The sequence below is a fragment of the Megalobrama amblycephala genome, linkage group LG4, assembly GCF_018812025.1.
Source record: "Megalobrama amblycephala isolate DHTTF-2021 linkage group LG4, ASM1881202v1, whole genome shotgun sequence".
Classification (NCBI taxonomy): Eukaryota; Metazoa; Chordata; class Actinopteri; order Cypriniformes; family Xenocyprididae; genus Megalobrama; species Megalobrama amblycephala.
Window position 1 is genome coordinate 16,251,932 of NC_063047.1, and position 21,316 is coordinate 16,273,247.

The 21,316-nt window shown below is 39.7% G+C and overlaps 1 protein-coding gene across 1 annotated transcript; it reads left to right on the forward strand.

The window, feature by feature from the left end:
* The first annotated feature begins 1,016 nt into the window (after window positions 1-1,016).
* Window positions 1,017-15,925, forward strand: LOC125266848 (phosphoethanolamine N-methyltransferase 3-like). Its single transcript, XM_048187931.1, has 11 exons — window positions 1,017-1,198; window positions 2,186-2,341; window positions 3,184-3,320; window positions 3,695-3,852; window positions 3,926-4,120; window positions 5,821-5,910; window positions 6,174-6,263; window positions 7,182-7,304; window positions 14,346-14,477; window positions 15,304-15,420; window positions 15,650-15,925. The coding sequence occupies exons 1-11, from the start codon at window positions 1,038-1,040 to the stop codon at window positions 15,758-15,760; spliced, it is 1,470 nt and encodes a 489-aa protein (XP_048043888.1). The 5' UTR covers window positions 1,017-1,037; the 3' UTR covers window positions 15,761-15,925.
* Window positions 15,926-21,316: the final 5,391 nt, after the last annotated feature.

A 21,316-nucleotide genomic window follows, 5' to 3' on the forward strand; every position in this document is an offset into this window, starting at 1 on the left:
TTACACAGAGCGCGCGCTAGTCTGACAGGAGGATGTCAAACCATGTCAAATTTAATAGCGATTTAAATACGTTACTTTACTCAATTATCTGGACTACGAAACTTTGGGAGATTATTTGGGAAAGTCTGTTCTTTAAAATTAGCTTAAAAGTTTTTTTTTTCATTGTTTTTCCATATTATCGGCCCATATTTTAAAATAGAACGTTGCGACTTCCGACTCATTTCGCCAGAGCGGGTCACAAATGTTCATTTCCAACCTATTTTGGGTTCATTTTAAGCAAGCAATACAGTTATCTTTAAACAATAGTTGGGTTAATTAAAACTACCCAACTGCTGGGTTAAAACAACCCAATCGCTGGGTTTGTCCATTTTCAACCCAACTTGGGCTGAGTTTTTTTTTTATAAAGTTTATTTATAATTGTAGATACATTATGCACCCTACTAATATGAATATATTATGTATGAACTAATATGTACATTTAATAGGTACTAATATGCACCCTTTAGGGGTAAATATAAGGTATAAAAAGGTGTATCTTTTGATCAGTGACAGCTTTTGTGCCTTTTTTTCTTCTTATTATGTAGGGATCTACCCATTTTTATGGCCAATTGTAATTTGCCAAATTGAAATAAAATGAAAATACCTTTATAGGTATAAATGTAATACTTTATTACACAACACTTACTCAGAATGGATGGCAACACTTTGGGGAACACATATTCACTATTAACTATGACTTTTTCCTCAATAAACTCATAATGTACAGTTTATTAATAGTAATGTAGTTGTTAAGTTTAGTATTAATAATGTAGAATAAGGCAATAATATGTGCTTTTACTAATAAGCAGCCAATATTCTAGTAATATGCAAGCTATAAGCAAATAGACCCTAAAATAAAGTGTTGTTGAATTCACTGCAAATATGCATTGAAGATGTTTAGAATTACTGTTTGTAAAGGTAAGCATGAATAGAACATCTATAGAAACATCCTCAGCATCCCTACCTGGTTTGTCTCTGTAGAAAGTGTGAGGAACGCCATGATGGAGTTCTGGAAGGAACATTCCAATCTGGCAACAGTGAAGGAGATGATGTTGGATTCGAATGCGCAGGAACTGACCCAACACGAGCTGCCAGAGATCCTCTCCCTGCTCCCTTGTCTGGCTGGTTCTGATGTGCTGGAACTTGGTGCTGGAATTGGGTCAGTGATCACATTAGATTAGACCTCAGTCCTTTTTGGAAATCATTCTAATTTGCTGAGTCGCTGCTCAAGAAACATTTCTGATTATTATCAATGTTGAAAACAGTTGTGCTGCTTCATATTTTTGTAGAAACTGTGATACATTTCTATCAGGATTCTTTGATGAATTGAAAGTTCAGAAGAACAGCATTTACTTAAAATAGAAATCTTTTGTAACATTATAAATGTCTTGACAGTATTTTTGAGTTTATTCTGTAAGAATTCTCAATGCAGTGGTTTTTCTCAAGAGATTCAACAAAAACTACAGTGCAACAAAACAACCATGATGCATGAATACTTTACTACCTAATATTTACAAGGTATCAAAGATATACAAAACATACAAAAATATTCCACCAAGATATCATTTTTATCATAATTTTTTTGCATAAGTGCATGAATGCAGGAAATTTTACTTTATGGTCATAAAAAATGTAACGTTCCTAAAAAAGGCTTCATTTTCTTTTAATAATGAGATGTGTGACATGTTTTTGACAGGTTTCATTATATATTTAATTTTAAACCAAAATAGGCTCTTAAATTTCCAACTTGTTCTGCATCTGATTTCTTTATTTGAGCTCATATTGTCCCCTGTGTGGAATTAATTACATTTATTCATTTAATTTACAAATGAGGAAATTGAAAAGCAATTTGTCACTCAATATTCATTGTATATACACACAAGTGTACACTGAAAAACATTGGTGTAAAAACAGTCACTCAAAAATTACTAGTAAATTTTGCAAACAAATTAACAGCAAGTAACACATTGAATTAAAAGTTTTGAGAATTTTTAGAAAAACTAATTTTTATAGTATACAATTATATGCAGCAATACAATTTTATGTGCCAGAAGAATGATGGAAATCTGATGAAAATCTGAAAATCTGTTTCTTGGCCAGTACTGAGCTTTTAAGCTCGCATTATCGTGACCTTTGCTCTTTTCAGACGGTACACACGTCACCTCATTGGCAAAGCCCATCATGTGACCGCTGTGGACTTCATGGAGAAGTTTGTGGAAAAGAACAGAGAGGAAAATAGCCACCTGGGCAACGCTGAGTTCATCCAAGCTGACGTCACAAAATTAGACTTCCCTAAACACAGGTGAGAGAAAAACCTTCAGCAAAACATGGGGAAAATATATATATGTATACTTACATATAAATATAATATATTTTTGTTAAATGTATACATGCATGTGTGTATTTATATATAAATAATAAATATACACATTACACATACAAATATTATGTAAATAAACTTTTATATTGGATGCAATTAATCGCCAATAATTGTTTGACAACACTAATATATATATACATATATACACATACAAATATACATAGACATAAATATATACACTAGTGTTAATTTTGTTAACAAAAACTATGACAACCCATATTTCTATTAGACAAGACAATGACAAGACAACATCATTAAACACTTACTGTGACTATATCAACATGCAATATTGTTGACAAAAATATAGTTTAAAGAATTAAAACTTTACCAAAATACCTCTATATTTTCTTTAATAAAAAAAAGAAGAGAAATCGGTCAACCAATGACAACAGACTGGGTCATCTGACCAATCAGAGCAGAGCAAACCAATCACAACAGACTGGGTCATCTGACCAATCAGAGCATTCTCAGACATTCTCATTCTAAAAAGCATTGTTTGGACAAAAATTTAAAAATGCCCCTGAGCAGTCATCAAAATGTTAGTCCATTTTCCTGAATGAGAAAGACAGTAAATTGTAAATGTGAATATATGAGCTAGCTACAGAAAAACATCCCATCTCATCTAATGTCTTCATCTATCCATCACTTCATCTCTCTGTCTATGTCTCTCTCTCACACACACACACACACACACACACACACACACACACACACACACACACACACACACACACACACACACACACACACACTTTCTGTTTCAGTTTTGACCTGGTCTTCTCTAATTGGCTGTTGATGTATCTGAGTGATCAGGAGCTGAAATCATTGGCTGAGAAGTTTCTCATGTGGATCCGTCCAGGCGGTTACCTGTTCTTCAGAGAGTCCTGCTTCCACCAATCAGGTTAGAGAAACAATGTGAAATTTCTTATTTTCACAAATTATATTGCAATCTTATTCTCTGATGGGTGAAAAAAATAATTTGATTAAAAACAATCTGAATAATGGGACAACTCTTTATTCTATATACCTATAGTTATGCAAATAAACCATATTATTTATATAAACATTGATATAAACACTTTTTATTATCATTACTGGAGACTGAAACAAGGTTAAAATATGAGATGATTTCAGGAATTGGTAACTGAATGTCTGGTGAAAGTCAGTGTCTCTGTGACAGAATGCATTTAAGAATCACGCTTTATTGCTTTCATTATTGGTCTGAAGTTTAAGTTTTTCTCCAGGTTTAAATGTTCGTCTTTTTGACCTCCACAGGTGACAGCAAGCGAGATTTTAACCCCACACACTACAGAAGTCCTGCTCACTATAACCATCTGATGACGTCAGTGCTGCTGGACGAATCAGAGAAGACGGAAAAGAAATGCTACGGCTTTGACATGGTGCTCAGTAAAACAGTTCAGACCTATGTGAAGGTAAACCAAACTCTTATGAAGACATGAACTCTGTATATAAAAAAAAAATGAAACCAAAACTGTTTTGTTTTAGATGAAGAAGAACCAGAACCAGTTGTGCTGGCTCATGCAGAAAGCCCGTCGTGATGCGATAGAGCAGCATCAGGGAGGCTTTTCCACATTTCAGGAGTTCCTGGATAACCAGCAGTACACCCGAAGAGGGATCTTACGTTACGAGAAGATGTTCGGCTCTGGATACGTCAGCACAGGCGGACTCAGCACGACTAAGGTCAGGGGTGCAGAATACACAGGGTCATACATTGTGTACAAAAGCGTAATGTAATGTTAATTTAAATACATACATAAATGCTATATATTAATATTACTGTTCAGCAAGATGTCAGTATTGTGTAACGTATATTTTATAGACAATACTGCCTACAAAAATAGCCACTGCAGAGCTGTTGTAACACCGAGCAACATTTATTAAATGATTAATTTTCAACAAATTGTTTAATGAATGATTCAACGACTTATACAGAAAGCCCTGTGTCTGTTCATGAAGGAATGGGCATTTTTTAATTAATTAGTTGAACGAATCATGCAAATGACAGCCGCTTGTTTTGTTCCTAAATGAAGCTTTGTTTTGAACGACTTGGTGGAATGAATGATTCAACGACTAATTAAGGATATGACAAGATGTACTAAAAACGAGAAAGTTTTTCCTTTGTGTTTTTCGCATACAGACAACAACATTGTCAAAACGATCCCCAAAAACAACAAAAAATGCTGTATTCTGCTGCCAGGCCAGTAGTTGGCGTAGTTACACTGAACATGTAATACGCATGTGCATGATTTCACCGTTTTCCCAAATTCACATCGTTGTTGTTTACACATAGAAAATAACGGTATCTTTTTCAAAACTTGCCTTTTGAAACCCATTTTCAAAAGTTTGTGTTTTCAGGCCTCCAAATTGTCGTTGTCATGTAAATAAACGGCCAAAACGCATAAAAAGTTTTACATTTTTACTTGAAAACAGCGTGATGTAAAGAGCCCCTCAGACAGCACCTTAATTGTTTCCTTCCTAAATGAATCTGTGTTTTTTAACGAATTGTGGTTAATTTAATGATTCAAGGACTCATTCGTTAAAACTGCCGCTTGTTTTGTTCCTGAATGAATTAGCATTTTTAAATGAATTGGTAAAATAAACGCTTCAAGGACTCGTTCATATATGCAGCCACTTGTTTTCGTCTCTGAATGAATGAATGAGCATTTTTGAACAAATCATTTGAATAAATCAATAACTAACTCACATACAATATGGCCACTTGTCGCCACCTACTGGAGCAACTTTCAGAAAAAGTCACTGAAATGTTCATATATACTCTAGATCAGTGTTTCTCAACTCCAGTCCTCGGGACCCACTGCTCTGCACATTTTGTATGTATCCCTTATTTAACACACCTGATTTAGATCATCAGCTCATTAGGAGCATGAACTGAATTGAGTGTGTCATATAAGAGAGACATACAAAATGTGCAAAGCAGTGGGTCCCGAGGACTGGAGTTGAGAACCACTGCTCTAGATCACTTATACCAACTATTGCCTCATTTGTTCTTTGGACATCAGGTGGTGAACAGAGTTCAGTAACGAAATGGTCTACCAGACTAAAGTGCAACAAAATGTAGTTGCAATGCTTATTACCAATTTTAACACACAATTTAATATTTAATATAGCATTTAATTTCCTGTTTATATGTAATTACTCAGTTTATTTTGCTGCCCTACCTATGTACAATTATATGTTTAGTTGTGTTGTTTGCCTTTGCCGTTATTTGCCTTTAGCATTATCCGTTTTCCATGTGACTAATTATTCAGCAATGGAGAATTACTGTTCTCTGTATTCTCAGTGTTATCTCATCATTTAGTGAATAATTAATGGCTTGTTTTCTGTTGATCTCTTTGATATATGAATCTGTAACACATCAGGAGTTTGTCGATATGCTGAACTTGACCCCAAAACAGAAGGTTCTAGATGTCGGCTGTGGGATTGGAGGTGGAGATTTCTACATGGCCAAGGTGAGCCAAAGGTCGACACATGATGGGTTTATTTGTTGCCACAGAACGTGTTTCACGCTCTTTAAGTCCACTTTCCTCAGGACCTTTAAACTTTCTAGAGACGTCAATGTTATGAAACATAAATTCAGTTTAATCTCTTTTTTAACAGGTGTTGGCTTATAATCTAACTACTTCATCATTCATTGGTCATTCATGATCATTTACGGCTGCTGTTTCTGATTACCGTGACACGATTAATTACTGACTATTTGTTTTAATGACAGACCTTTGGAGTGGAGGTTCTGGGGATGGACCTGTCCTCAAACATGGTGGAGATCGCCATGGAGAGAGCCGTCAAAGAGAAACTCCCATTAGTAAGTTGAGTTTTTTTAGCAAATACATAGCAACACCCTGGCAACCACCCAGTGCATCCTAGTAACTACATAGCAAAGCACAACTACTCAGAACATCTCAGCAACCACATATAAACAATGTAGCAACCACCTATAACAACCTAGAAACTGCATTGCAACACACTGGCAACCACCCAGAGCATCCTAGTAACTACAGCAAGCCCATCAAACTACTAAGTACAGCTTAGTAACTGAATAGCAACACCTTGGCAACCAGCCACATTACTGTAGCAACCACCTATAACAACCTAGCCACTGCATAGCAACTCCCTGGCAACCACCCATAATACCACAGTATCCACCTATAACAAAACAGAAACTACAACAGCCATGGCAACCACCCAGAAAACCTTAGCAAGCCCACAGCAACAGCACAACAAACTACTTAGCAACCGCATTACAACACCCTAGCAATATTATTCAACAATCTGACTGCATTGACACTATTGTATGAGAACTGAACTGAAGTGGATGATGACATCACTGTTTTCTCCAGAGCTGCTGTATAGATAAATGAACTAAATTAAGGACTAATGATTTTTACAATGGAATCAATACTGAACTTACTTTAGCTGGACAATGACACTGTTTTCTTCCAGAGCTTCTGTTCAGGCAAAACAATCTTTGTTGCATAATGTTCCTGTTATCACTGTAAAGCTGCTTTGAAACAATCTGTATTGTAAAAGGGCTATATGAATAAAGGTGACTTGACATTATGGCAGCTATTTTTCCACAGGAAATGTAAAAATCTGTTATTTAAACATGTTTTTTTATACATTTTAAATATGTCTAGGTTTGAGAATGAGCTGCATTCTGGGACCGCTTTGGCTGTTGTTCTGCACTTCCTGATAGTAGATTAACTTTGTCTTTCCACTGCAGGTGCAGTTTGAGGTGTCGGATGCCACAAAAAGAAGGTTTCCGGAAGACGCGTTTGATGTGGTTTACAGCAGAGACACGATTCTGCACATCAGGGACAAACTTGACCTCTTCAGAAAATTTTACGTGAGTGTTCACACAGGTTAACAGGTGCTTGTGTGCATGTTTTCATGCCTGTAAATTTATATGTGGTAGAAGTAGCATATATTTGTGTATGTGCATGCTTAAGGCCTGTGTGTGTTTGTATGAGAACATACAAATGATTATCTATATGTGTAAATGTACTGTCAGTGGGTAGCAGGTGTGTGTGTGTGTGTGTGTGTGTGTGTGTGTGTGTGTGTGTGTGTGTGTGTTCAGTGTTTGTGGTTTTTAACAGTTAAAGGATTAGTTCACTTTTAAATAAACTTTTCCTGATAATTTACTCACCCCCATGTCATCTAAGATGTCCATGTCTTTCTTTCTTCAGTCGAAGTTTTTGATGAAAACATTCCAGGATTTTTCTCCTTATAGTAGACTTCAATGGGCACCAAACAGTTGAAGGTCATAATTAGTTTCAGTTCAACACGATCCCAGATGAGAAATAAGGGTCTTATCTAGTGAAACCATTGCTCATTTTCTGAAAAAAATGAAAATTATATAAGTTTTAACCAGAAATGCTCATCTTGAACTAGCTCTCTTCTTCTCCTTTATTAGAATTCCAGCAGTGTAGACACTGCTAAGCGTATTACTGCCCTCCACAGGCCAAAGTTTGTACTAATTTTTATATGCAATATGCTAGTTCAATAGTATATAACAATTAGTTCAAACTTTGGCCTGTGGAGGGCAGTAATACGCTTAGCAGCGTCTACACTGCTGGAATTCTAATAGAGAAGAAGAAGAGAGCTAGTTCAAGATGAGCATTTCTGGTTAAAACTTATATAATTTTAAAATTTTTTCAGAAAATGAGTGATGGTTTCACTAGATAAGACCCTTATTTCTCATCTGGGATCGTGTTGAACAATTTGAAGCTGCACTGAAACTAATTATGACCTTCAACTGTTTGGTGCCCATTGAAGTCTACTATAAGGAGAAAAATCCTGGAATGTTTTCATCAAAAACTTTAATTTCTTTTCGACTGAAGAAGTCACCTTGGGGGTGAGTAAATTATCAGGAAAAGTTTATTTAAAAGTGAACTAATCCTTTAACATCACCTTGAGCCTCCTTTATTTTTTACTAAGAGAACTCAAATGAGATGACACATTACCTATGGCCAATAAAAACAAGCCTTTGTGTTTGTATTGATCTATAGTGGATAGTATCCAAATAGGCAAATGCAATGACATAGTATGCAAATAATGCTGACGTGCAAAATAATCCTCAGTAAATAAGACTATAGAGCATAGGTCACTAACAGGCGGACCACTGTTCGGGTCCGGACCCAGAAGCCGTCCCGTATGGACCCGAACCTACGGCCAAAACAGAAGGTTATGATTTAAAACCTGACGGGGCGCTTCTATATAGGGCAGCTTTTGTAGTCTTTACGGTAGTGGTTTAGCAGACGATGAAATGCACAGACCAATTGAATGCGAGTTAAGCTATCCCACGTGACACCACTCAGCCTATCAAATCCGCGCATCCCAGGTGGTAATCTTTGACTCTACAGTGCAGACAGATGCCAGAGTTAGAGGCAAGTTACACATGAAAAGAAAGGAGAGAAACAGGTGAGTGAGATGGAGAGAGTTGAGAAAAATACGAGTGAGACAGAGATAGGGAGAGAAACACAGTAAAGTTGGCCGCATTTTCACAGATTAAAATTTTCCGGATAAATAACTCGTGAGATAAACGCTGTTACTACACAAATAACACCTCTTTTTAATGTAGACAAGCAGCTACAACTTAATTTTCCTCAAAACAAGCTTTCCTCCGCAGTGGACAAAATACATAGGTTTCTATGCACGGACGGCTGAGAGACAGATCCGAAGGGACTACAAAAACAGTCAATAACTTCAATGTTACACACTGCATTGTCACCAAATTCAGTTCACACATCACTGCTGGTTATACTACAACTCCAGTGTTCCCCGCGGATCGGGTCCCGCTTCTGCTGAGGCAGGGCGGAGGCTCTATTCGTGGGGTTCACAAATGGATCTGACAGAGGGGTTAGAGTTGGGCGCCGCCCTTTCTCTGCCCTTACCTGCCAGGTTCAGTGCCATCTCCCAGGTGGAAGCACGCTCAGCGGTTTCTTCCCCCGGGATGAGGCACTGGTACTCACATGTCCAGCTCTGAGGAGGTGGATATTGTGATATCGATCTGAGGACTCGCCACCTCACAGTCACACACATATCAAAATCACATGTTTATAACAAATCAATAGTGAACAGCAGTTTGAATCGCGTTTCCCCCTGTGCTACACTACAAAGCGAGTGGGGATACACGCCATTTATGTGTTGTTTGCCGAGGCAGCGCGTGGATTGAGTTTTTATTGGCTTGGATAGATTAAGTAGATTAAGTCTGCAAGAATGAATATACGGCTCGGGTCTTGCGTTTGCAGAGGCTGCGCATAGATCACGTGTCCGTAAATATATATATATATATATATATATATATATATATATATATATATATATATATTGAGGGATCTGAGTAGACGGGAGTTTCCCTTTCTCTCTTTCCCTAAAATACCTTGCGAATTATTACGAGCTATAATTCTTTTTGTATTCTAAATATATTCAGCCTGTTCAAAAAAATATATATATAAGATCTGGCTGCATTTAATTTGAGGATTAAATGAAATATTGAATACATTAAATTCTGAGGAATTTAAAAGAAAATAAAGGAGACCGTTCTGCCAACCCTGCCACCTCGTGTGCTTCTGGGCGCAGTGGTTTCCAGTGTTCCTCCAAGAAAGAGGAGGATTGTAGAGCGGTCAGTTCAGATGTTCGCCTTTTCAGGGCACTGGTCTGACCGTTCATCCAAAGAAAGTGTCGCCACCCGTGCTCCCCTGCAGAAAGCTTGGGGACAGGGACAGGCGACACAGCTGAAGTTTTTGTGGGGTAACACAGATCTGCAGACTGTAATTATCACCAAGAAGGCTTCGAAGAGGTCCTAATGCCAGTGGCGAGGGACATTGGAGGGCAGCCCCCTCCAGAGATGGTTGGGTATTAAAATACTTGGTACCCATCCCTCTTTGGCGCCCTCAGGGGGCTGTTCTGCTAACCCTGCCACCCAGTGTGCTTCAGGGCGCAGCGGTCTCCGAGGAGGGCCGGTCATCACTTGATTCGGCTTTTCCCTGCCTGTTCGCCGCTTCAGGGTGCCAAGTCAAGTGCTCAAAAAACACCAGAAGCCAGTCTCAAGAGACTGGTTCCCTTAGTAAATTTTCTGGCAGAATGGAAACTTCTCCAAATATTTCAAAATGGGTGCTGCTCACAATAGAAAAGGGTTACAAATTCGGGTCTCGCCCGCCCCAGTTTAATGGGGTCCTTCCCACAGTGGTGTCCCTGAGCAGTCTCTGGTAATGGAACAGGAGGTTATGACGCTCTTGCAAAAAGGAGCTATAGAAGGGGTTCTCCTCCCAGCAAGCTGTCAGGGTTTTACAACCAATGCTTCATTGTTCCAAAGAAGGATGGAGGGTTATCCCACAGATCAGGTCTGAGGACTGGTTTGCTGTGATAGACCTGAAAGATGCTTACTTTCATGTATCCATCCATCCTCAACACAGGAAGTTCCTCAGGTTTGCTTTCGGGGGCAAAGCTTACCTGCACAGGGTTCTTCCCTTCAGCCTTATCACCCCGCACATTTACAAAGTGCGTGGATGCAGCCCTGGCTCCACTGAGACTCCAGGCCATCCGCGTACTGAACTATATCGATGACTGGTTGATTATAGCTCAAACAGAACATCTGGCAGTTCAACATCGAGATGTTGTTCTATCACACATGAAGAGGCTTGTGCTGAGGCTCAATGCCAAGAAAAGTGTGCTGGTTCTGGCTCAAATTACCAACTACTTTAGGGGTAGTTTGGGACTCCACCACGATGCAGGCACATCTGTCTCCTGCTCGTGTGAGTTCCATTCTCGGAGCTGTGAATGGGGTGAAGTTAGGCCAGTCACTCAATGTAAAACAGTTTCAAAGACTGTTGGGTCTCATGGCAGCTGCGTCCAACGTGATAACTTTTGGCCTCCTGCACATGAGACCCTTACAGTGGTGGCTCAGGACCAAGGGGTTTTCTCTGAGGAGAAATCCTTTTCGCACGATCAACGTCACGTGGCGATGCCTTCGTGCTCTGATAGTGTGGAAAAAGCCTTGGTTCCTGTCCCAGGATCCGTGTTGGGGACTTCTCATCGTTGCATAATGCTTACGACGGATGCTTCCCTCACGGGCTGGGGGGGGCGATCATGAGTGGTTGCTCAACTCAGGGTCTCTGGGAGGACCATCAGAGTTCCTGGCACGTAAATCGGCTGGAAATGATGGCGGTATTTCTTGCAGTAAAATACTTCCTCCCAGACCTGAGGGCATCAAAATGTGGGAGCAGACGCCCTGTCGAGGCAGGGGCCGAGGCCCGGGGAACGGAGTCTCCATCCCGAGGTGGTGGAGCTCACTTTGGAAAACTTCGGTCGAGCTGAAATCGACCTATTTGCTTCAGGGGAATCAACCCAGTGTCCACTGTGGTTCTCCCTATCTCATCCAGCACCATTGGGTCTGGATGGCATGGTACAGATGTGGCCGAGTCTGCGTCTGTATGCATTTCCCTGTTCGCTCTGCTTCCGGGAGTTCTGGAGAAAGTACGCCAGGAAGGGGTCAGTCTAATATTGATAGCCCTGTACTGGCCAACCATTATATGGTTCTCAGACCTAGTGTCACTTCTAGATGGCTCCCTGATGGAGCTTCTTCTCAGGCAGGACCTCCTGTCTCAAGCGGGCGGCATGATAATTCATCCACGCCCAGAGCTACAGAGACTGTGGGCCTGGCCTCTGAGGGGGCCAGGCTCATAGATGCTGGTCTGCCAACTGAGGTTGTGGAGACCATACTCCACTCCAGAGCTCCCTACACGAGGAAGTCGTATGCGGCCATTTCGGCCATGCTCCTCTGGGGGATGGTCGAGACCCCCTTTTTATACACTTCCTCCGTGGTACTCTGAGGCTGAGGCCTTCAGTACGTACAAGTACTCCGGCCTGGGACTTGGCCATGGTATCAGAAGGGTTAGCTGAGGCTCCCTTCGAACCACTAGAGGAAGTTTCAGAGAAATTCCTCACCCTTAAAGACCATATTTCTACTGGCTATTTCATCTCTTAAAAGAATAGGAGACCTTCAAGCACTTTCAGTTGCTCCTTTGTGTTTGGAATTCGCACCTGGAATGGTCAAAGCGTTCCTGCACACTAGACCAGGCTATATGCCTAAGGTCCCCACCAACGTCCCAGGTCCCATCGTACTTCAGGCCTTCTATCTTCCTCCATTTACAACTTCGGATCAGGAGAAACTTAATCTGTTTGTGTGTTACGGGTCTCCTAAGAAAGGAGGCCCAGCATCTAAGCAGAGAATGAACAAGTTGGTGGTCGAGGCTATCTCACTTGCTTATGAGGCGGCCGGACAGCCATTAGCTGTCCGTGTCCACTCTACTAGGGGTATGGCGGCCTCAAAGGCCTTAATGTCAGGAGTATCCATTAATGACATATGTGGTTCAGCTGGATGGTCATCCCAGCACACATTTATTAGGTTTTACAACCTGGACGTAGGCTCCACTCTGGGGTCCTCAGTTCTGTCTACAAGATAACAGACAGGTACTTGGTTCTACGGCGTAGTTGGGACAGCGTTCCCATAACATCATATGACGTAGCATCGACAGTTCCCATGAAAGGGAACGTCTCGGGTTACTTGTGTAACCCTGGTTCCCTGAATAAGGGAACGAGACGCTACGTCACGTTGCCGTACCCCCAGCATACCTGTGAGCTTCTTGCTTCAGCCATAATCCAGAAGCTAGCGTTCTTTGTTCCGGGTATGCTTTATAGTTTCCTGGTCCGTGACGTCACCCGCCTCTGACGTCTCGTCACATTATTGGTTAGATATAAGAGTGCTTCACAACGCAGTTACACAGAGGGTTCCCATAACGTCATATGACGTAGCGTCTCGTTCCCTTATTCAGGGAACCTGGGTTACACAAGTAACCCGAGACGTTTTGAATAATTAGATTTTTTTTATAATGAAAAATATTCATTAACTTCACTAAGAAATTATGAACTTCATTATGAAAAATACATGTAATAACTTCACTGTAACACACTGTACTGTCGCCAAATTCAGTTCACACATCACTGATGTCTTGATAGTAGATACTACATATTACACATATTTTGGAAAAATGTCAATAGTACAGTTTATTAAGGTGAAGTTATTCATTATTTTTCATAATAAAAAATACAAAAAAATAAATGCAAAAATATATTTTTCTAAAATAAGTGTTATAGTATAACCAGCAGTGGAGTGTGAAATACATTTGGTGACAATGCAGTGTTTTGAGGGAAATTAGGTTGTAGCTGCTTGTCTACATTCCTACGATTGAAAAGAGGTGTTATTTGTGTAATAACAGCATTTGGCTCACAAGTTATTGATTCGGGAAATTCGAATCTGTGAATATGTGGCCAACTTTACTTAAGTCAGAACATGCTTAAGTTTGAACATGCACAATTTTTTTATTTATTTTCTCTTATTTTGAAATGTAGCTCTACTTTATTTAGCTAATGAGGGAACATTATATCTACAGTCATACATATTTGTTCAGTTCTATTTTACGTGACAATAAATATTGTCAAAGTTTTTGAATTGTACTGAATTCATTTGATTTGACAGTCAGGAATTGATTACATGCAGATGTTGATACAACTACTATACTTATATATATATATATATATATATATATATATATATATATATATATATATATATATCACACTAACTAGTTAGACATTATGATCTTCCGGACCTTTGCTTCAAGAAATTTTTTCTAACTGGACCTCTTTAAATTTTAGTTGAATACCCCTGCTATAGGGCAAACTAAATGTGCATTTTCTGCCCTCTAATGGACAAATCATGTATTGTCATAGGATTACATGGTAACAGATAGTTTATTTTGAAGTGAACTATTGCTTTAACGTGTATATGCATTTTTATGCATTTTATATATTTTATGTTTTTCAGTCATGGCTGAAGCCAGGCGGTAAGCTGCTGATCAGTGACTATTGCTGTGGAGAGAAGCCCTGGTCTCCAGCATTTCAGGATTACATCAACCAGAAAGGATATATTCTCTACACACCTCAGAGATACGGACAGGTGGGACATGGGATACACTAGTACACCTAACAGACCTAATAAATCATAGTGTACTATAAAAGCTTGAGAGCTTGGACTTAAGAGGGGCACTAGTGCCTTGTTAGGGCGCCCACCTCCCACGCTGGAGATGCCGCTTCAAATCCTGCTCGGAGGGGGTCGAGTAGGACCGGTTACATTTGGTGCGGTGACCCAGTTGGGAGTGAGGTTTAGGGGGTGAGTGTAATGGAGACAAGCTAGTAAGAGCTGCGCATGTAAATCTCACTAACCTGATCTCAAGAGGCATGTTGAGGACTGCTGTCTTTAGCACCCTTGTTAGCGTGCCTGCCTCCCATGCCGGAGACACCAGTTCGAATCCCGCTCAGAGCCATTACATCTGGTGCCGTGACCTGGTTGGGAGTGAGGTTTAGGGGGGTGAATGTAATGGAGGCAAACTAGTAAGAGCTGTGCATATAAACCTCACTCTCCTGGCCTCACGATGCATGTTAGAGACTGCGGTCTTTAGCGTCCTTGTTAACACGCCTGCCTCCCATGCTGGAGATGCCAGTTTGAATCCCGCTTGGAGTGGTTACATTTGGTGCCGTGACCCGGTTGGGAGTGAAGTTTAGGGGGGTGAGTGTAACAGAGGCAAGCTCGTAAGAGCTGTGCGTGTAAACCTCAGCTGTGCATGTTAGTGCACCCACCTCCCATGCAGGAGACCCCGGTTGGAATCCCACTCTGAGCGGGTTGAGTAGGACACTAATATGTACTGTACGTGCCATAGAAACAAAAAGCTTGTCTATGCACCATGACCATGGTAATATTGAATGTGTCTGTGTTGGTTTTTCAGTTCCTGAGTGAGGTGGGATTCAGTAATGTTCGCGCAGAGGACAGGACAGACCAGTTTATTCAGGTCATAAAGACTGAACTGCAGAGAGCCGAGGAGATGAAAGAGGAGTTTATACAGGTAAACACACACACATACACACACACACACTTATGTTCATGCAGCGTCTACTTTACATGTGCCTCACATTTGCATACACACTGTTGGAGGAATTTTATTTCCCCTTTTCCCCCTTTTTTATTTACAGTTATTGAAAGCATTGAGCATTCATTAAAGATTGTTTGAATATTGTTGGAAATGTCGTGCACGGATGCTGATAGAGCTCTTGTAATCACCGTCTCCTCCACAGGAGTTCTCTAAGGAAGACTATGATGCTATCGTAAATGGATGGACAGAAAAACTGCAGCGCTGTGAGACAGGAGACCAACGCTGGGGGCTTTTCTATGCCACCAAAGAATGAGAGAGAGGAGCAATCCAACTAATGATCAAATCACTATTTTTCAGATTAAACTCACTGTTATTTCTGTGAATTATAGAACATTGTTGCAACATTTGAGTTTTTGCTGAGCCGTAAGCCCAACATACTGTTATGCAGCATAAGTGAATTAAATTACATTTTACTCTTTTTCTTTGTTGTATTGAATTTATGTATGTTTTATAAGTGTTTGATAAAATCCTCAAAATCCCATGTGCTGTTAAAGTCTATAAAGTGTACAGCTGTTCTAGCACACAATGAGCTTTATATCTTATTATGAGCTGCAGGAAAATAAAACAGAACAAACAAACAAATGTTTTAGCTAATATCTCCTTGGAGAGAGAATCCTCTTTTTCTGTCATGTTTTGACTAATGTAATATATATATATATATATATATATATATATATATATATATACACACACACACACACACTTACAGTCAAACCAAAAATTATTTGATATATTTTTACTAGTGGGTGCTGGACACTATAGTTCATCTACAGGTGCTGGTCATATAATTAGAATATCATCAAAAAGTTGATTTATTTCACTAATTCCATTTAAAAAGTCAAACTTGTATATTATATTCATTCATTACACACAGACTGATGCATTTCAAATGTTTATTTCTTTTAATTTTGATGATTATATTACCAGCAGATGACATGGCACCCCAAACCATCACTGACTGTGGAAACTTTACACTGGACCTCAAGCAACGTGGATTGTGTGCCTCTCCTCTCTTCCTCCAGACTCTGGGACCCTGATTTCCAAAGGAAATGCAAAATTTACTTTCATCAGAGAACATAACTTTGGACCACTCAGCAGCAGTCCAGTCCTTTTTGTCTTTAGCCCAGGCAAGACGCTTCTGACGCTGTCTGTTGTTCAAGAGTGGCTTGACACAAGGAATGCGACAGCTGAAACCCATGTCTTGCATACGTCTGTGCGTAGTGGTTCTTGAAGCACTGACTCCAGCTGCAGTCCACTCTTTGTGAATCTTTTTGAATGGGTTTTGTTTCACAATCCTCTCTAGGGTGCGGTTATCCCTATTGCTTGTACACTTTTTTTCTACCACATCTTTTCCTTCCCTTCGCCTCTCTATTAATGTGCTTGAACACAGAGCTCTGTGAACAGCCAGCCTCTTTTGCAATGACCTTTTGTGTCTTGCCCTCCTTCTGCAAGGTGTCAATGGTCGTCTTTTGGACAACTCGTGACACTGTCACATAAGACACGTGTTTTATCCTCTCACTATATATAACATCATGGTTTTATGTATATTTGAGTTTTAATTGGGTTACATGTTGTCTTAGCCATTTTATTCCTCTTACTTATTTTAATGTGTGTATGTCTTTAAATGTGTATGGGTCTGCCTGTCATGTGACTGATCACATGACAGGAATCAGGAAGTAGACTAGTATAAAGGAGGCAGCATGGCAAACAATCAGCCCCTCATTACAAACGTGATCACATGCTAGCTGGATTGTGGAGTTTAAATTTTATGGACTTACCTTTCCAGCAAATCACATCACTTTTTCATTGGATTAACACTTGAGGACTTTGTATATACACCGGTGGACACTTTCATATTGGGACTTACATCACGCCAGGATTCTTGTTTTAGGGTATGGTGCAAAGGGACTCCACGCTTTTAACAGCCTAAGTTATTCTAGTTTTATTGTGTTGTTTTAAGTTCCATGTGGAAATTGTAAATACACTTTATTTATTCATTTCTGTTGTCTGTCTCATCTTTTTAAACACTCCAAAAGCTCACACAGTATAATCTGACCCCAGATTATATGACCAGCACCTGTAAATTTAGCAAACCTCTTTTCTAGAGACCTTGGCATTAGTTTATACATGCAGCATATGTTTCTAACCTGTTTCGATAACCGTTACTTGAGGTCAGCTTGTTACAAATTATAGTGATATTTGTTGAATGATAAATAAGCAATTATTTATCACCATTTTACTAGAGCCATTAGGTGGCTTCCATAAGAAGTATTCCCATATGATTCTATACTCCCTCTAGTTTATAATAATTCTGAATTATTGAACAGCTCTTTTGGAGTTGTTACATACTACCTGGCTGACGGCAGCTTAACAAAACGGGGAGGCCACGCTCAACTCAAGTTAACTCAAAAATATATTTATTTAAAGAAGGAATACATAACTAACAAACAAAATAACAATAAAACAAAAGACTGGTGCTGGAGAGAGATCAAGCCCAAATGAAAACAGGAACCCAAGCACAGATCCCACACTCTCTGGAAAGACAGATCCTTTTATCAGTCTACTCATTATAGGCAACATGTTACACCTGCTGCTTGACTCCACCCTGCAAAACACAAAGACAACAGAACCTAGGACGCCACCTAAAGGCGACCAGCTTCCGTTTAGGGAAGAGGTGTTACCCTAATCCATAAGAGAGTGTTCTTAAATTGTTAAGATTAACTGGTGCCCCATATTACAAAAGGGGGAGTGGTCATCTGATACACTCATAACCACACCTTAAGTGACACGTGATCAAAAATCACTATGTCACCGGTGAATGGAGTAAAAATCACTACAATAGATAGATAGATAGATAGATAGTGCTGTCAAATTGATTAATTGCGATTAATTGCACCTAACAAAAAAAGTTTGAAAATATAGGCTATATATATATATGTGTGTGTATGAAGTATGTGTATATATATACACCGATCAGGCTTAATATTATGAGCACTGACAGGTGAAAAGAATAACACATCTCTTCATCACCTGGTCTGAGGAATCATGTTTTCTTTTACATCACGTGGATGGCCGGGTGTGTGTGCGTTGCTTACCTGAGGAACACATGGCACCAGGATGCACTATGGGAAGAAGGCAATCCGGAGGAGGCAGCGTGATGCTTTGGCCAATGTTCTGCTGGGAAACCTTGGGTCCTGCCATCCATGTGGATGTTACTTTGACACGTGCCACCTACCTAAGCATTGTTGCAGACCATGGTGCAGATACCACAGCACACCTTCAGGGGTCTAGAGGAGTCCATGCCTCGACGGGTCAGGGCTGTTTTGGCAGCAAAAGGGGGACCAACACAATATTAGGAAGGTGGTCATAATATTATGCCTGATCAGTGTATATCTATCTATACACACACACATATATTTACAAACTGATGTTAGATATGATTAATCATAATTAATCAATTTGACAGCACTATATAAATTATAGTGTTTATAATACATAATGCATCTATAAACCACCCTATTACTATATAAAAAAGAAGAGCTGCATTAATTAAGAAATAAGAAACTGTGTTCTAGTAGTTGGTTCTCACGGCTGCAGTTCTTTCTTTGTGGCCATACAGAGGCATTTATAGAAATTATCTACATTAATGTGAAACTCAACTTCTCATTTTGGTTTTGACACATTGCTCTCACTTCAGACTATATTAAGTGTGTGTGTGTGTGTGTTGTAGATGACTAAAAGCCCAGTGCAACTTCTCTGTAGAGGACTATCTGAACCTACATCAGTGAGCAAACAGGATGAGGTCACCGTTGTCATGACGACAGATACACAGGATACAGATGAGGATGGAGTCCAAGTCACTGCCACAGAAGAGGAAGAGTCATCACCCTCCCCGAGGTCTGATAGACAGATAGAGAACTCAGACATTTCCATGCACTCGTGGTGTTTGAGAATCTCTTTGACCGTCGCTCATCTTTAGGACGGAAGCTAGTACACAAACGCAGATGCAAATGCTCAGTCAATGCTTTAGATTTCATTTAACATACTTAACAAATGTTCTTGTATCAGTGGTGAGGAAAAAACGCAGTACTCAAGGGCATGACCCTCTGTGATTTAAATTAAATTAAATTAAGTTACATTTAATTTCATTTCATTAAAAATTTAACTGAACTATATATAAACCTCTAAAAAGTACATTTAAAAATGTTTTTTAAAATAATTAAATAAATAAATACTTTAATATATATTATGTATAATTTTGCATTAGTATTCAAGAGAAAAACTGTAAAAATGTAAAAAAAAAAAAATAATAATAATAATAATAATAATTATAAAAATAAATAAAAGTTAAAATATACCAGATTTAATGATGGTGGTTAGATAAAAGATAGTGATTAACTTATTAAATATAACTAAATACACTTTATAACTTCTTAAAAAGTAAATATTTTGCAGATAATATTTTACACATATTTAAAATATTCTTGATCTTTTTTCATATTTTATCATATTTTGGCTTCCATGGCATCATTGCGTCTTGGTTTATCTGACTTTTTACTAACTTATTTTTTAGAAAAAGAAGGAAAGACGCATGTTCACACACTGAAAAGGGCAATAAATCCCCAAACCATGCTGGATCTCCAGACGTCCCATCTGAGGGAGAGACAGAAACAACAGACAAAACGCATGAAGTTTCAGAGACAAACACAGACACATCACCAGCGGTGGATGCAGCGGCTCAGGAGGACAGCATTGAGCCAGAGGCCGCTGTGCTCGAGGGCCCCGTAGAGCCCCAGACGTCTCAGGGGCCACAGATGGCCAAAGATCAGCCGAGGATCCCGCCTCACCCGCTCTCGCCACTCACCTCCATGACCATGGCTCAGACGGTGGTCGTCACTCCTCTCAGCAGATCGGGACTCAGAGACTCGCTCAGCTGGAGCAGGAATGAAGCGGTTAAAAAGAATCCTGGGCATCCGTGAGCCGGAGGTTGCCATGGTAACGGAGGCAGAAGGGGGCGGGCCTTCTGATGACACCACAGTTGAGGAGCGACTTGCGCAAAATGGTTCAGTGTCATGTGACCAAAACGCAGTAGTAGGTACACATATAGTGGACTTCACTGGGGTTCAACGGGTTGAAGGTCCAAATGTCAGTTTCAGTGCAGCTTCAAAGAGCTCTACATGATCCCAGACAAGGAATAAGAGTCTTATCTAGTGAAACAATCGGCCATTTTCTAAAAAAATAAAAATTTATATACTTTTTAACCACAAATGCTCGTCTTGCACTGCTCTGTGATGCGCCACGCATTATGTAATCACGTTGGAAAGGTCACGCGTGACGTAGGCGAAAGTACAGAGCCAGTGTTTACAAAGCAAACGTGCAAAGACTAAGTCAAACAGCCTTTACAAAAAAAAAAAGTAAAACAATGTCTGACGATTTTGAAGTTGGAGGAGAAAATGCGGTGTCACTTAAATCATCTCATCTGAGGGAATTTGAGATGCTGCCTGAACTGAATCACAATGAAAAGACATATGCAGCATATTTAGTGCTGTTTGCTATTTGAACAAACACCTTTTAAACTTCGGCTTTACTTTACTAATTCATCAGATGAATCAGGCGAAAATCAGGTTGATTTGGACAAGCAAGCAACCGCCTAGCAAACATCCAAAAATCACTAGCAACCACTCAGCAGTGCCCTGGCAACCACTCTGAACAAACTGGCATTATGATGGCAAGTTTTGTACGAGCAAACATCACTAGCATTTTGCTAAAAAAAGCTTTTGGGCTGTTTGTGCTGTAGCATCTTTTGATT